Source organism: Serinus canaria, chromosome 1 (assembly GCF_022539315.1).
Source record: "Serinus canaria isolate serCan28SL12 chromosome 1, serCan2020, whole genome shotgun sequence".
Taxonomy (NCBI): Eukaryota; Metazoa; Chordata; class Aves; order Passeriformes; family Fringillidae; genus Serinus; species Serinus canaria.
Window position 1 is genome coordinate 66064206 of NC_066313.1, and position 15591 is coordinate 66079796.

Consider the following 15591-nt stretch of genomic DNA (forward strand, 5'->3'; position numbering starts at 1 on the left):
AGTACTGATACAATGTGCAAGCTGATGCAAAATGAAATGTCTGCATTTTACACTGAAATGAGTGTGCTTAATAATGCAGGCAGGGAAATAGAACAAAATATTTATAATGCCTTGAATTCATAAGTTTTGGATGGAAAGGACTTAACTTGAAAGGAACCTTGGGAAGATTCTCTGGAAAAGAACTAAATATGGAAATCAAGCACATTTCAACAAAAGAGATGCTTTTTAAATTGAACCTTAGTGTCTTTTTACTTCTACCTTTATGAAGGTTTATGCTGTTATTACCTTCCAGGAGGATTTTAAATTAACTTTCCATTTTCCTTTTCCCTTAGCCTTTTTTCAATTAAAGAATGATTACACATTAACTAGCTGATATTAAGCATTCCTCATTCCATCAAATCTACAGAGAGTTTTTGAACACCCTATACTTTCACCACTGTAATTTACCACAAAGCATCTTATGCATTACAAGATAGACAATTCTAAGAGTTTTGTGAGCAGATTTGACACCTATCACTGGAAAAGAAACAGCAGATACCTGTGGACAGTGGCTATCAGAAATATCATCTAAGCCCAAATTTGGGATAAATCATTTATTTCTGCCTCCCTTCAAGTCACTTTTAAAAGAAGCATCAAACCAAGAGGTGATGTTTGCACTAGCCCAAATAAAAATGCCAAAATCACACCTTGATATGCACATGATCTAGCAAGTTCTTAAGCCATTTGTTGCACACTACACTGATTTAATAGTTATTTCACTGATCTATTAAAACTATTCAGTAACCAACTGCACTATTTACACACAGGTACTATCCTTTGCCTCTAAAAGGTGCTAGTTTGCTGGTTCTGCCCCCCCAACAAATCCATTCTATGGATTATGCTAAGTATTATCCTTCTCTACGCTGCTGGCTAATCCTGTCTCATTAAGCTGTGCAACTCTTAGTTGTACACAACATGTCACATCTCTTAACTGGGTCAGTATGGCACACATATGTAAATTTACTGCATGTTCTACAATATACTCAATCAAATCAACACTAGCTGCTCAGTCTTCACTTCTTTAAAAACTGTCCCTGGCTAAGTCTGAGCTGATCCATTAAACAGTGGTTAATTTCATTAGATGCTGCTTAATACATATGCATTGATATATAAATCATTTGTATGCCATTTTTTACTACACTAATATCTTATTTTTTCCTGTTTTTCTATTTCCCCTGCTCTAGTTTAAAGTAAGGATTCACTGCAACACTCCAGCTCCATATAAATAAAAATACTGGTTTAACTTTCTCTTCACCATTTTAATATCTGTTTTTATTTCTCCTGCATAATTCCAATTAATTTGTTAATCTGTTTAATGAAAATCAAAGACAATTTTCCTTTTATGCTAATCCATTCTAACTGCTTTAGAGTTTAAGCAATTGGCCTTTTTGATGTATTTACTTTATTGCTGAACTAATATTAATCAAAGTCATTTGCGCTGAATATATTTTCAGATTAGGACCAAAGTAAACACACATTTTTCCTTCTCTGCTGCATACCTTTACACACTTTGAATGCTGAATTCTATAGTTACATTGCCAAAATTGCATTAACTTACCTTCATCATTGTAATAGCAATATACCGAGCTTCTTTTACTATCATTGGCTCATAGGAGGAATCAAGCTTTGGTGAAGGAAGTCCTCCAAAGGTCATATCATTGCTAGGGGAAACAGCTGTTGCAGGACTGCCTGGAATCCTCTGCACTTTTTTAACTTGCTCTTGTTGCAAAGATGTTTTTTTCTGAGAAACAGGAATAGCTTTGACTTCCACCTGTAATAAGACGTGGAAGAGGGAATATGATTTAGTGAGAAAACACACACACATTCTTCTAAATTTGATGCAGTGCAGTGACAAAGCACTTAGAGCCCTCCCTGTAAATCCAGCTGTGTCAATTCCCAATGCATCTACATTTAACCTGCAAAGCCAAACACAGCACCTTGAGAAGCCCTTGGGAAGCTCACAGCATCTTGGGAAGATGCCAATGGGCATGGGAGAAGCATCCAACTGACTCAACCATCAGCACAGGCTGGTATCACTTCTGCCAGTCCCAGAGCACTCCCTGGCTGGCAGCACACAGTCTGGTATGCCTAGGGAAGCTTTCCCAGAACAGAAAAGTGCAACAAAGGACAAACAAAGTCTTCCAAGAGAGTGCAAAGAATTACAGAGTGGATCATCATGGCCACGAGATCTGGATCAGCAATGGCCAGACTGAATCCTGGCTGGCCCTGCCACCTTACAGCCAGCACTGCACACTTATATTGTGCTCTTCAACACATGTTTTAACTGACTTTTCTCCCCAGAGGTAGCATGGGTCTCCACTAGTGCAGGCAACAGCTAGCAGTACACAATTTTCTGAGAAAGACAGACAGACTACCTGGAAATTAAGTTTATATGTTATTCATCTGAACTCTGCAATATTAAATACTGCTGTTTTCACACACAGTTTTATCAAAATTTGATTTAATTTACCAAAAGTTACATCACTGCATTGCACACTGAATGAGTCTAGAATAATAATTAAATTGAATTAAGGTTTTTATCACTTCAATACAACTGTGAACAGTAATTAAATAATAAAACCAGTAATAATTTTAATAATATTTTTACATATCCTTTTCCTGATTGATGGGATAAAATCACTACTGAGAGTCTTTCGCTTGTTCTGTCACTAATTTAAGTCAGTAATCAGACAAGTTTCACTCAAGCAGTGTTTGTGACTAAGTTGATTCTTGTGTGACTGATGTAGAACTGCTACACATTATTAGGTTTACAGCTCACTGTAAAAAAACTTTCAATTATTACATCATATACAAAGAACAGATTTGAGAGCTTTTCTCACAGGAGTCGTGCCTTTGTAAAAAGTATTTCATCTACACTTGGGCTTGAACAAAACCAACTACTGTACAGTGGGCTTTAAAACACAGAAGTAACCTAATTTATTAGAACAACATCAAAACCATTTTGTGTTTGTTTTGTTTGCATTGCTTTACTACTTCAAATCAAGCAGCCCACTTTTATACATTCCACATAGGTTTTACCCCAAAATGCACAAAATTCTCCTAACTCTACCTGAGGCTTTCAAGAACACCTCCTTTCCAGTACTGACAAACAGTGGTTAACTGAAGAGGCTGAAAGTAAACACAGGAACACCAGTCCCTGCCAGTTATCCTTATTAACTGCAAGGACTACAGGAACATCCAAGTATTAGAAACAGAAAAGGCAAGAGTATTGTTCTAGTCTAAAATAAAGTAACTAAAAGGTAGTCCATCACTGTGCTTCTGATTCTTTTTCCCATCACAAAGTCTATGGTTTGTAACACTCTTCCTTGGCTTACAAATTAAAAAATGGATTATTGTCACTTTAATACATCACCACCATCCAACCTCACTCATGACTGATTATTCATGCAACTACACATGTGTAGTTCATTACAGGAATGTTATGAATTTCATGAAATGGCGGTGGCATAATACAGAATTTGGCAGGTTTGAGGATTTAGAGGTAGGAAAGTCAGATTACAATGAATTTATGAATGCCACTTTCTGTCCTATACAAGAGTATTCTGTGGAATACCTACAATAAAAACTAAAAGACAACAAGATGAAGCAGAACAGCCAAGATTACAATAATTACCTTCATATTAGGAACATGAACAACTTCCCCATACTGGTCTTTTGTTTGTACTGTAATAACAGTTGGCCAACCACACCGGATGTCATCCTTATTCAAAATCAATGATGTTTTTTGAGGATCAGCATATGAATCTGGCTGCAGCCACCTACAGCAAAGAAAACCACCCAACATGAAAATCTCTTTCAGCCTCTAAAAGACAGATACTTACTCTGTACAAATGTGACACAGAACTAAGAAAAGACACAGAACATCTGAATGCCTACATGCTTTTAACTAATGTATTAATGGAAACAATATAGCCAAACAGTTTTATTCAACTAATATTTAAAATAAGTATGACAGTTCTATAGCCTGTTAAAAGGACAAGCAACAGTGCAGTTTTACCTTGCAAGTCGTCCACCACTTGATCCTGGTACACAAGCAATGAAATCTTCCAGAAACGACTGCTCGTTGCTTTGTACCTGCAGGGGAAGACTTCCTTCGAGAGCTTCCAAAATGGTTGGGGAGTGAGACAGTGCCAAGCCTTTCCCAAGAATGCCTGAGTGAGCTTTGCACACCTTTTTGGTTTTTTTTGGCAGAGGTTGGGGGTGAAAAGAGAGACATAGAACAGCTTTTCAGTAACATGTTCACGTTTTCCCATAATGTGACACAACTGGTAAAAACATTTTGAGCATTTAAAACCATTCAACAAGAATAAACTTTACCCTGATAAAAGCTTTTAAAAAAGCCATCGTAGTCTATTGAACAATAATTTATGCCAAAAGAGGTTAAATGACCTTGAGTTGAGGGAGATTCAGCATTAACTCCCATTGTGCTCAACAAAAGGCCATCAGCAAACCAGAACAACTGCAATTGTACTATTTGAGACTTGATTAACATCACTGCTCAGCTGAAAAAGTTATTTTGTTTCTCTGCTTACAAAGATATATAAAAGACTGAATTTGGTAACATTTAAAACTTGCCAAACACTGCAACTTCAGCCAAACATATTTTGAAATACTCTGTCATCTAATGTTCTATGTGACACTGCATGCATTTTTTTCCAAGCAGATTCATTATAAAAAATTATTTCATTTAAATCCTAAAATTCTGTATGATTTTCTTAAGCTGTCAAATAATAAGCTGGATTCCATTCTACTATAAAAGCCTTAGAAATTATTTTCTTCTGTAGCAGACAGTTTCAATGCAATTATGCACTGAAACAATGCTTAAGTACCATGCAATGGATAAAAAGCTGCAGCATACCTGTAAGGCAGCCTCTTCAAGTATCTCAAGATCCTCTTCAAACTCACTACCTGCTGGAAAAATAAACCAGTTATATTATCTACATATTGCAGAATATGAGATTCAATTCTGTTTTGTGAAGCTTTTTATATTACAGATTTCAAGTCTGCATAATGATGCATCATACTGTTCAATCAGCAGCCGAAATATTAATACTTATAAATAACATAGTAAACATGCAGTACTGTGTAGTTCAGTGCACACACAAATGAACAATGTAAGTTACATAGAACAAAAATTTTTATCTCCAAGGCACTATGTATGGCAAGTATTTGGATGTGACTAGATACTTTCAGAAAGATTTTGAGAGGTCAAGGTGGTTTATGGGAAGCAGTACCTCTAAGTATGCAACAGCTGCTCCCTTTTAAGAGCTTAGCTTTGTAAAATTATTTGAAAACCCGACAAACTCTGCACAATTTCATAAATTATGATTCTTCCTAAAACACATACTATTACACAGTGATTCTTTCTCACAAATCCAACTCCAAAGCCTGATTCCAGGATGACCAGAATTGCCAAACACAGTTTTTTAACAGAGGCGTGAAACAGATAAGGTTACCATATTTCTACTCTCTTTTAAAAACATGTCAGGCAATTCTACTAGTCAGAAGAGAGAGAAATAAGAAAACCAAGTTCCAAGGCAAATTTTAAAATTCAAATAAATACAGACATCTAAAAACTGCTCTCAGAAATAAACTACTGCCAGATTTGACACAATTAAGAATGTAGTAATACAAAATACATAAACCAATTTCACACTGCTGTTGAAGTCAGATCTTGGTCATAGTCCAGATCTCTCTCTTGGGAAGAAGTATCTTAAATTCATGTCTTGAAGTGGCAAGAAGGAAAAAGAACCATTTGAACAGGCTAACTTGAACACTATTTGGGTGTAACTCTCAAAGATACTTTTCCTAATATGTGAAGAAATCACTTTCTGGTCCATCTTCCTTCAGAGCAAAACAGGCTTAACCTTGTTAGGTCCTTCAAAACACTTTGATTCCTAATATTTCTAGAGGAATAGTCCCACAAATATTTGACTCTGCACACTGAATATACCCAATACAACAATTACTGAAAAGTAAAACTGTAGAAATTATAATTAAGTATGAAAAGTCTACTAAAAAGGGCCTTTACTGTGTGTATTCATTACAAGAAATTCTATTATATGATTATTGATTCTATTATTCTATGTAGGTTTCTCTTAAGGGACACCCTTACACAAGTAAGATAACAGTGCTCTGCAGATTAGGAATGACAGTATTAAAGAAGCATTTCACTTGCAGCAAAAAGGTAGAAGATACATAACCTAGGATGCAGAAAAAGGAAAAAAAAGTCTGATGCTAAGGAATTTAAATGTTGCTCTAGAAAACCACAGCTTTACCACTTTTTCTGCCACAGTGTTTTTCTGAGACACCAGGCAAAACACCAAAGCAAAATTACACACAGCTGAAAACCATTTTAAAAGGCTGCACAGTAGTTTCCATTTGTAAATACCACCACTGTTGACTATAATTCCCCAGTTTTGTTTACTCAGAGGGTCTAGTGGTCTTGGAGAGAAACAATACACTTATATTATACAGCACAAGCACTGTAATCTTACCAGACTTGGTTGAAGATCTTGAGCTGATGTTAGATAAACAGTCAGACAAATGCCATTAGATCAGTCATCAAGAAACCCCTTAGAGGCAATGCACCTATCCCTCCTCTCTTGCAGATCATAAACAACCACTTTTGTATGCAGCTGTGACTGCATAGGTAACCTCACTGAGTATTTTATTTCAAATTTCTATTGGATTGCATAAAGTCAATCTATGTGTCACCCTTTTTATTTCAGGCATTTAAAGAGAACAAATATAAAAAGCTCCCAAGAGAGAAGGACAAAGTATTGCAAAACATGGGAGATTAAGTTACAAGGATTTCAATCTTTTGGTTGTTGTTGCGCAGAAAAACAGCAAAACTAAGAGAAGTCAACAAAACTAAGGAGCTTGAGGAATAAGAGAGCAGGGCACTATTTAACCTGAAGAATTGCCTGTACTTTGGAGAGTGAAATACAGATCTACTAGTGCAATTGAGGTGCCTCCTCACAACATAAAGGAAGAAAACAATCCAAATACACAAGCAAAGTACTGGATTAAAAACACAAAGAAGGTTTTGTGATTAGAAGGCCACAGTGATCAGTGCTCTCCTGCTCATCAATCCACCCTTCCAGTGTAACAGTACCTGAGCTTTGATTTGTGCCCCTAAAATGATCATGATCCTATTATAAATTATGAGCCTGTTTTTCCTATATGCTGGTGCTATTTAAGAGAAATTATATTACTGATAATACAGAATTAGAATTTCTAATGAATCATTAGAAGTTCTAATTCCATCTCCATATCCATTTATTTCCACAAACTCATTTTTCCTTACATTTTAAATTGCAGTTGGGTTACTATAAACCTCTATTTGCAGCATCTGCTATAAAAGTATGTGATTTCTTTTCTAATTGTAAAAAAGAAAGCTGCAGTGGAAATATTATTAGCTATAAGGTCTACCAACGAAATGGTTACTTTCAACTTTAAAAAAGTAATTTTAAGTTTTGCAGTTCAATGCTGCAGTTATTTTTTTCATACAGAGAGGTGTGAAGTGTGGGGAAAAAAAAAACCAGTGAAAGAGAAATACAAAGATGATACCTGCACATTTAAGAAGTACCACGAGGAAACTGTGGGACACAGTTCATACAGTCATACACTACCTGTGGATGGGGTGAGTTCATTCAAATTTAAATGACCAGGTCTCCCTCCTCCCCATACACACACAAAGAGAAAAAGGTAAGCAAAAAATACTGCCAGCTTTATTGCTTGATTAATTCAGTTTGAAGACACAATTTTGTATTATTATCTCTAATTAAAAGCAACAATAAGATTTGAATTTACTATTAATTCAGAAAACATGGACACTGATAAAAAATGAAGTATGTTTTTACCAATAGGAAGTGCTAAATCTTTCTTCATCAAAGCTGCTGCACATGATCCTCCCAAATTTGCCAGTTCTTTCTCCAGCTGAATAATACCCTTCAAATTAAAAAAAACCCACAAAATTAGTGTCTCAGGAAACAGGACAATAACTCCATTTTTCTGACAATATTTTATATTAAGAAATACTGTATGTACCAGTTTGAAGATTCTCAGCAATGTATTTCTTGTTATACAGCTACTGCCATGCTGTGACACAGGACAGTGTACCAAAATTTTTAGAATAAAAAGGTATGTTTGAAAACAATTACTTGTAACTATTCTTTAGATGATAGACTTAAGGGATTAGCTAGAAATGTTTTAGCACTGAGAGTTAAAAACATGCCAGCAGCTTTGTTTGTAAATGCTTTAAAGAAAAAGAATTACATGAATCTACATGGGTATTTTTGAATAGAAATAACTTTTGCTTAAGCAAACAGACACTAATTAGATCATCTGTAGAAATTATAAATCTGATTCTGCTGAAAGCCAGTACTACCATAGATAATAATCTTATGGAATGTGCTCTTATCTGATATGTGAAGAAATTCCAAAGAACCTGACATTCTGAAAATCTGAAGACATGATTTAGCTTGAGCAAAATCCAGGAATAAGATGAGGTAAATCTTCTATAAATGCTGTAGTGTAAGCAAGATGCAGACCTTGCGAAATCCACATGAAGGAACAGGACCAAAGACTCCCAGGACAATGGAAGACTTATTTTTCTGGATGTAGTATAAAACATATTAAGTGTTTTCAGTAGTCTTTTAAGCCAAAAGAAAGAATTGGGTCAAGGATGTGAAGAAATCTGATCGTCTCTTTGCAAAAAACAGTGGTGGAAATGACTCATGTCCTTAGAGGTAAAATGAGGAGACTACTGGGTAAAATCTGAGGTAGCCTAAATGCAGACAACATTTCCAAGGAATCTGAGAGTTCTGGTCTAAATGAGCACTGGAAAATAATTAAAGTATGTAATTCAATAGGCAGTGACAGTAAAAAACCCCACATCTTGGATCTTTGATGCAAGAGTAGGCCAGAATTTCAGGAAATCTTGTATCCCACTGACACACAAGATAAAACCACACTATGTTTTTGCGGAGTGCCACAAACAACACGAAAACCCATTTCAACAGTATCCTGATTAAAGAATTCCAAATTAATAACGCCCTTAGCAAAAAATGTTATTATTTTTATATAAATAATCTCAAAATATTTTGCTAATGTCACTTAGCCATAAGTGGAAAGACAAATCTTTTTACCGTCAAAAAATTTATTAGATGATTTATTAGGTGAAGCAATTATAACTACCTCGTTTTTTCCCTTACCTCATCACTTCCTGGACTAAATTCATATCCAATTGCATAACATTTGAAGCCATAAAAACAAGCTTTTTCATCTTTCACATAGTCTGATGCAGTCTCCAGAGAAAAAAGTGCTTCATTCCCTTTGAGAAGTAAAAGGATAAGTTAAATGAATAATATATTCCTCCTCTTTTTGTGTTTTTCTTTTACGTAAGTATATATGAAACCCAGCCTTCACAGGTAAAATGTGAATTAAAACCATGGGAAAAACAAGCAGATCAATACTTCAAGCAAGAAATCTACTATAGACATAGTTAACTTGCCAGCTGGGATAAAGACTCTTCTTTAACTCTGCCAAGATAATTCTGCAGAAAAATCAAACTTCCTTTAATTATTGCAGTGACACACATTACTAGTAATTACATCAGTATCTGTGTATTACCTGGCAATACCAACACCATGGTAGGCCATCCTGAAGATCCAGAGAACTTTTTCAGTTCTATCCATGAATTAAGGTTCTCATGAACAGAGGTATGCTTTGGTCCAAATCCCAGGCTCTGTGCAATTCTGACAGGAATTAGTAAACGAAGAACATCCTCTGACTGAGCAGTGCCACACTGAGTGTCAAACTCTATTGTTATCCACCTGACACATTCAGGAAAAGTCACCTAAAACAGAGCAATAAGTTAATTATGTCCAAGCTTTTGGGGTTCTTGTTTTTTTTTTTTTTTTACATTTACTTCTTCATCTCCATTTGGCTTTAACTCTGATTAAGTCTACAGAAGTGATTTAATTATGTAATTCTGCACAATTGTTTTGTTATTCTTTTAATTAACATTAACCTAATTTATTCATTGAAATTTATGTACACCTAAGATGCTTTGCACTTCACTCAATTAGAATCCTGTCTTATAACTTAATATTCTGTTTAAGTATTTGCACTGGCACCACTTGTGATTGCTTTCAAGAATTCTGTACAGGTTGATTAAACAAAACAACCACAGACTACTACACCCATTGAACTCTCAGATACCTTTTTCAAACTCAAACTTCAATGAACATAATGAACACCTGTTTTGTGCAATCCCAAAAAAGTACAGAGCAGCTGAACACCACTAGTGAATGTGGCCTGCAGTACAATAGTATATAGCTACAGGAATTCAAATGCAGTACCTACTAAACCCAAGGCTTTAGACATGCTCCATAAACTTTTAGGACAAAAGTAAGCATTCCTGCACCGAGATGATCACATGGTAACTACACTTTCTGCAGTGGATGTCTTGCTGTCTCACAGGACAAGCACTGGAATAGTAGAATAATAATTTATGTCCTGTTCAGGCTCTTGATTATAGCTTTGCTACTTCTGGATGTTAATTTGACTAGAACTGACTTTATGTATTCTTATAAAACATTGTTAAAGCATTAGGTAAGAAAATCTGATATGTGATTGTATACTCTATATGTAAAGATTTTTAACTTCTACAACCTCTACAGTTAGAGCAAAGAAATTGTATGACAGCAGAAAAATCTAAGACTATGCAAATTTAGGGATTTAGAGCAGATAGCTGAATTAGGGGGTTAAAACTTCACTATTTTCCACTATACTTGATGTAGAGTTTCGTCCAAAAAGCAGAATAGCAATAATATAATAATATGTCTTCTATATTAGACAATATTAATTATCATCTATGGCAACAACTTTTCAGATAGCAAATACTGACTCAAGAAAACTCATGTGTAAAGCTTTTAAGAAGCAGCATGTGCACTTAGAAATGGTGCTCACCTTATAGTGTGTAACAGAGGCAGGTTTATAGGGGTGCTCACTTTCTACAACAGCATAGTGATTGGAGGTAGTACAAGCTGAAAGCCCTTGCTCTGGCTGGTTTCCAGTGGTGCTGTCTGTAGACTGATTTGGGTTAAAAGCTGGAGGGGCATATTTCTGATTCAGAACTGCCACAGAAGGAAGCAGCTGTTGTACCAGGCCAAAGACCTCAACAGCAACCTGTAACATAACACCACATGTGTTATTACAAAGTCTTATAGGTTGGTGAAAACAATAATACTTCCAATTCTCTTCAGTGGTTGTCTGAACATTATCAGAATATCACTAGTAACAATTCATTCAATCATTTTGCAATTCTGCATCTTCACAATCCTAACAGAAAAGCAGCAGTACATTAATCTCCTCTTGGAGCCACACCAAAGCTGAAACAAGAATCTGCATATAACTGTGACATCCTTTCCCTAAAATAGCTTTTACTAAAACCTTGAACAATAACAAACAGTAAGTACAAGTTCACAGAAAGTAAATACCACACTAAAGCCAAAACCCAGTTAAACTCTATAGCCATATTAATATTTATTTTAATATTAATATTATGTTCCCTGTGATCTTCACTACATTTTCTAAGCAGATGAACACTTCTATAGCAAAACACTTGGCTGTTTCAAATCTCAGTTCCATGAAGAAACAAGGTAACTAATATCTGACATTGTCTTTCATGACATATCTGCTACATTTTAAGTGGTCACTTCTATTTCCTCCCCTTTTAAAAAAAAGTCAGAAAACATCTTAGAGCTCATGAAAAAGCAATAAAAGGTAATAGTGTATACTAGCTAAGGATTATTGACATTTGCAGATCTAAGAACAGATCTCAAGAGTGTCCCAGACCAGGCACATGCAAGAAATGCCATGGCACTGGAAAGAAATGTTTGTTTATTACAGCTGACATCTTTCAAACTCTAAATTTGACAGAAATAATCTTAATTTAATGAGCAAATGTTTCTGCTCTTTACTGTAAAAATAATATTTCTATAAAATAAAAAAAAAACATTTCATCCCCCTAATGTTGATCAATGAGTTGTAAACTACATTCTTCTCATTCCTTATCTTTTCCTACTACTAAAGCCTCTCATATTTCTCTGCTTCCTTAAGGTATTTTTATTATCATGTTTTCAATTCAAGTTAAAAAAAAGGTCATTACATGTTTTTTAAATTCTTGACTCATGGAAAATTCATGACTCATCAAATTTAAACCACTAATTCACAGAATAGTAAGAAATCAAGATGGTCAAATTTTCAGAGTAAACCTTTTCCTTGCATAACATTCATACATTTCTTCAATAATTTCTCTTGAGAAGTATACCTTGGGAATGGCTGCTGCTACTGGTCCTATGTAGGCTATGATGAGGGGAAGCAGCATTGAAAACAGACTGGAAGAACTGAGTAATTCTGGAATGTCTTCAGCTAAACAAAGATAATTAGAACAGAGGTATTATTAATAAACATGCTGTCGTTCAAAGCGCATCTTATTTTTCTGGTTTGCCCCTTGTAAGTTAAACTTCTATTTCCCAGACTATTTTTACTTCAAATGTTTTCATTATTTAGGCACTGTTGCATTCTGAGTCTGCCAAGTCCACCCAAGATAAACAGATCATTATATATAGTTCTCTGTTGAAAAATGTCCTTCTCTAAGAGCATTATTTTATTGCATTCTTTGCCATTTTGTGAAGCTGTGTTTGTATTTCATAAAAGTTAGCACAACAGTCCTCCCAGCCCTTCAAAATTAGTTCTACAGTACTATGTAATATGCTGAACATTTTAGCTGATATCTACATTTCTCACAAAGGGATGTTTAGGTGCTTATATATTAATTACATTAACCAGTCGTACTGATTACAACCTCTGTGCAAAACACTGAGGAAATCTGCAACTAACCTGCAATAAAACATCTTTAGGGAATCAAGAATCTTACCAGCTTTAATATGATACTTGCTAAACTGATGAACAAATTTATACAAAGTATCTGACTATTCTATCACAAGCACAACTCAATGACAAAAAAGTTACTCATAGTTTGATACTTACAGGAATGAAAGGTTAGAAAAATATTCTTTGGAAAGCAAAAGAGAAACATCACAGCTCTTGTATTCAGGTGCTATTCTACTATCATGGCTTGCTAGCAAAGTAAAAAGTTTTGAAAAGTAAAGTCAATTTTTCCAAGCCTTACCATCTACAGCAAGAGCTCTGTGCAACAAGTCTTTGGCTGCTCGTACAACAGCACTCACGACAGAAAGAGCCCTGCTACAGTTTTTGTCTTCTTCATTAGCTTTGTTCAACAGCTGTGACTGCAGATCACCATCATACTCACTCCTGGACAGTGGATTAAGTTAAAGTAAGTTCACAAATACAAAATTACATAAAAAACTTACTGACTAATTTTTGGCATAGAATAAGCAAAACAATTTTTGATAAAGCAATAAAAAAACACAGAGAAACCATGGAGGATATTTTGGAGGAAATGTGTCGCTGTTAGTCCTTTGCAAGAACTTCATTTGGCAAAAAGTATAAAAAGCATTTTTCTGCAATGTTTCTTTTCTCTAGATGCCTTTTAAACCACAGAATTAATTGCCATACTCTTCCAAAGCCAGTTCCCTCTCTTGGTAAAAACAGAGCAATGTTAAATGCTTCACAGAAACAAGTAAAACTTTCTTAATGGATATTTCTGCATTTTCATAAGAGACAATGATGACTAATTATGGCTTTGAAACAGTCTTGGGCTTACCCAAGACTTACCAAACAGTTCTTTCTTTTAAATCCACTCTGTGTATCACATTAGGCTCTCCTAAACAACATCATGCATGCAATCATTTCAATAAGGTTTGATTTGCCTTTTCAAAGCTATCAAATGACAATTACAAACTAATTCAAGTCTTCAATATGATAGCGATTAAGCCTTGGCACAGAGAAATAAAATCACTTAGTCAACATGTAAAACAAAATCTCCCATTTTCTTTTGTTTGTCCAGTGCATTATTTCAGGACTAGCACCTCCAAACGTTAAGGTATTTACTCTGAGCAGTTCAGTGAACAAGGATCTCTCTCCTTCTCTGTCATGTGAATCAATGATTCTTACAAAAAGATTAAGTTTTCTCAAAGTGTCCTAGAATTGTAGCTTTGCTGTCAGCCTCAAGCCTTTCTCATTTGAATTTTTTAGTGACTGATGATAGGTGCAATTCAGCTTGGGTACTTTTCCAACAAATCCCTCCAAAACTTTTCTGCCCTTACCAAAAGTGTGTTAACTTCTGTATGTGGTCTTTCTTTGCATATGCCTAAGAAACAGTTCTATTGATATCTGAGCAGCTCCCAAACAAAATGAAGTGTGACTTTTACAAGCTGCTCCATAATAGTTGACTGAACATTTGTTTCTTTGCTGTTGGCAAATCAAAACTTCAAATCGTTATATTTTAAACAGTGAGTTCTCAAACTAAGTCCACAACCATAACCATGCAATAAATAGATTTATCTTGTCCATGCAAACTACAAAGACATTGTGATTACACCACAGCAGCTGCAATTTTTTTCAACACAATTTATTCTGTAACAGTTCCAACTTGTACCACTAGTCTTTTGAAAGCCTCTTTGAATTTTATCAGTTGAAACTAAAAAACCTGAGACTGCTCTGATCTGAAGACAGGACTTTCGTGTGGGGCTTTTTCTTATTCTAATTTATCATCATTAGAATGCCTTGAAGTTTCCATTACTGAAATTACATCCTTTGCTTTTCTGAAATCAAAGAAATTGTTACTTCTCTTTAATTTTCTCTTTTGCCCATATAAAAGCAAACAATCTAGGAGTGAAAATGTCTGTCTTTCCATGTCTGTCTTTCATCCTTCTTACATAATGATACTTTCCAATTAAGATACTTCATAATAAAGTCCAAGTTTCCAGGAGACTAAATCAATCAAAATATGATCTAAAGCACTGCAATTACATTCTTTAATAAATAATTAATGGTTTTATTGACAAGCTGGATGTCTGAGCACAATCTTATGTTTAAGGTAGTTTAAGAGCTATCCTGTATCTTCAAATATACTATTACTATAATTTTGCTGGCCACTTTATTTCTTCATATTTTACCTTCTTTAAAACTTTAAAAGCAATATATGTTCACGCACTTGTCAGACTAAAATACATCACTTGGTGTAAGTATTACTTTTTCATATCTTCTACATCTTTTATTATGTAGATACTTCTCACACAATCAAAGATAAAAATAAATTATTATTCATTGATCATTTTATTCCTTTCATCTTCTGTTAATCAGTCGTGTACTGCCAGTTTGAAAATCCTGTCTTTAAACAAATCAGGGTAAGCACCTCAAACACAAAAGCAATGCTTTCTGAAAAAGCATCACCACAAGTGAATTCCTACTGTCATCCTGAAAGGCTGAAGGAAAGTTCCCCTGGAGGACCTTCAGATGTTTCAGCTGGTTTTCTTCAGGCAATTGCAATTTCTGTTTTTATACCTTTCACCTCTAAGTAAGAGAGGAGTTCCT

At 34.9% G+C, this 15591-nt stretch overlaps 1 protein-coding gene across 19 annotated transcripts in view; it reads right to left on the reverse strand.

Moving 5' to 3' along the window:
* The window catches only part of MYCBP2 (MYC binding protein 2), a 168285-nt gene that overhangs the window by 62903 nt on the left and 89791 nt on the right, over positions 1-15591 (reverse strand). For 15 of the 19 annotated variants that reach the window (XM_050972392.1, XM_050972378.1, XM_050972421.1 and 12 more), the window contains 10 exons: positions 13265-13407; positions 12401-12501; positions 11038-11256; positions 9697-9922; positions 9279-9397; positions 7926-8013; positions 4919-4971; positions 4058-4230; positions 3674-3818; positions 1598-1810 (listed from right to left, as the gene is read on the reverse strand). In XM_050972392.1, the coding sequence (XP_050828349.1) occupies positions 1598-1810; positions 3674-3818; positions 4058-4230; positions 4919-4971; positions 7926-8013; positions 9279-9397; positions 9697-9922; positions 11038-11256; positions 12401-12501; positions 13265-13407 (1480 nt within the window). The remainder of the gene's footprint in view (positions 1-1597; positions 1811-3673; positions 3819-4057; positions 4231-4918; positions 4972-7925; positions 8014-9278; positions 9398-9696; positions 9923-11037; positions 11257-12400; positions 12502-13264; positions 13408-15591) is intronic. The other 4 variants (XM_050972403.1, XM_050972438.1, XM_050972436.1 and 1 more) reach the window with 1 other exon arrangement.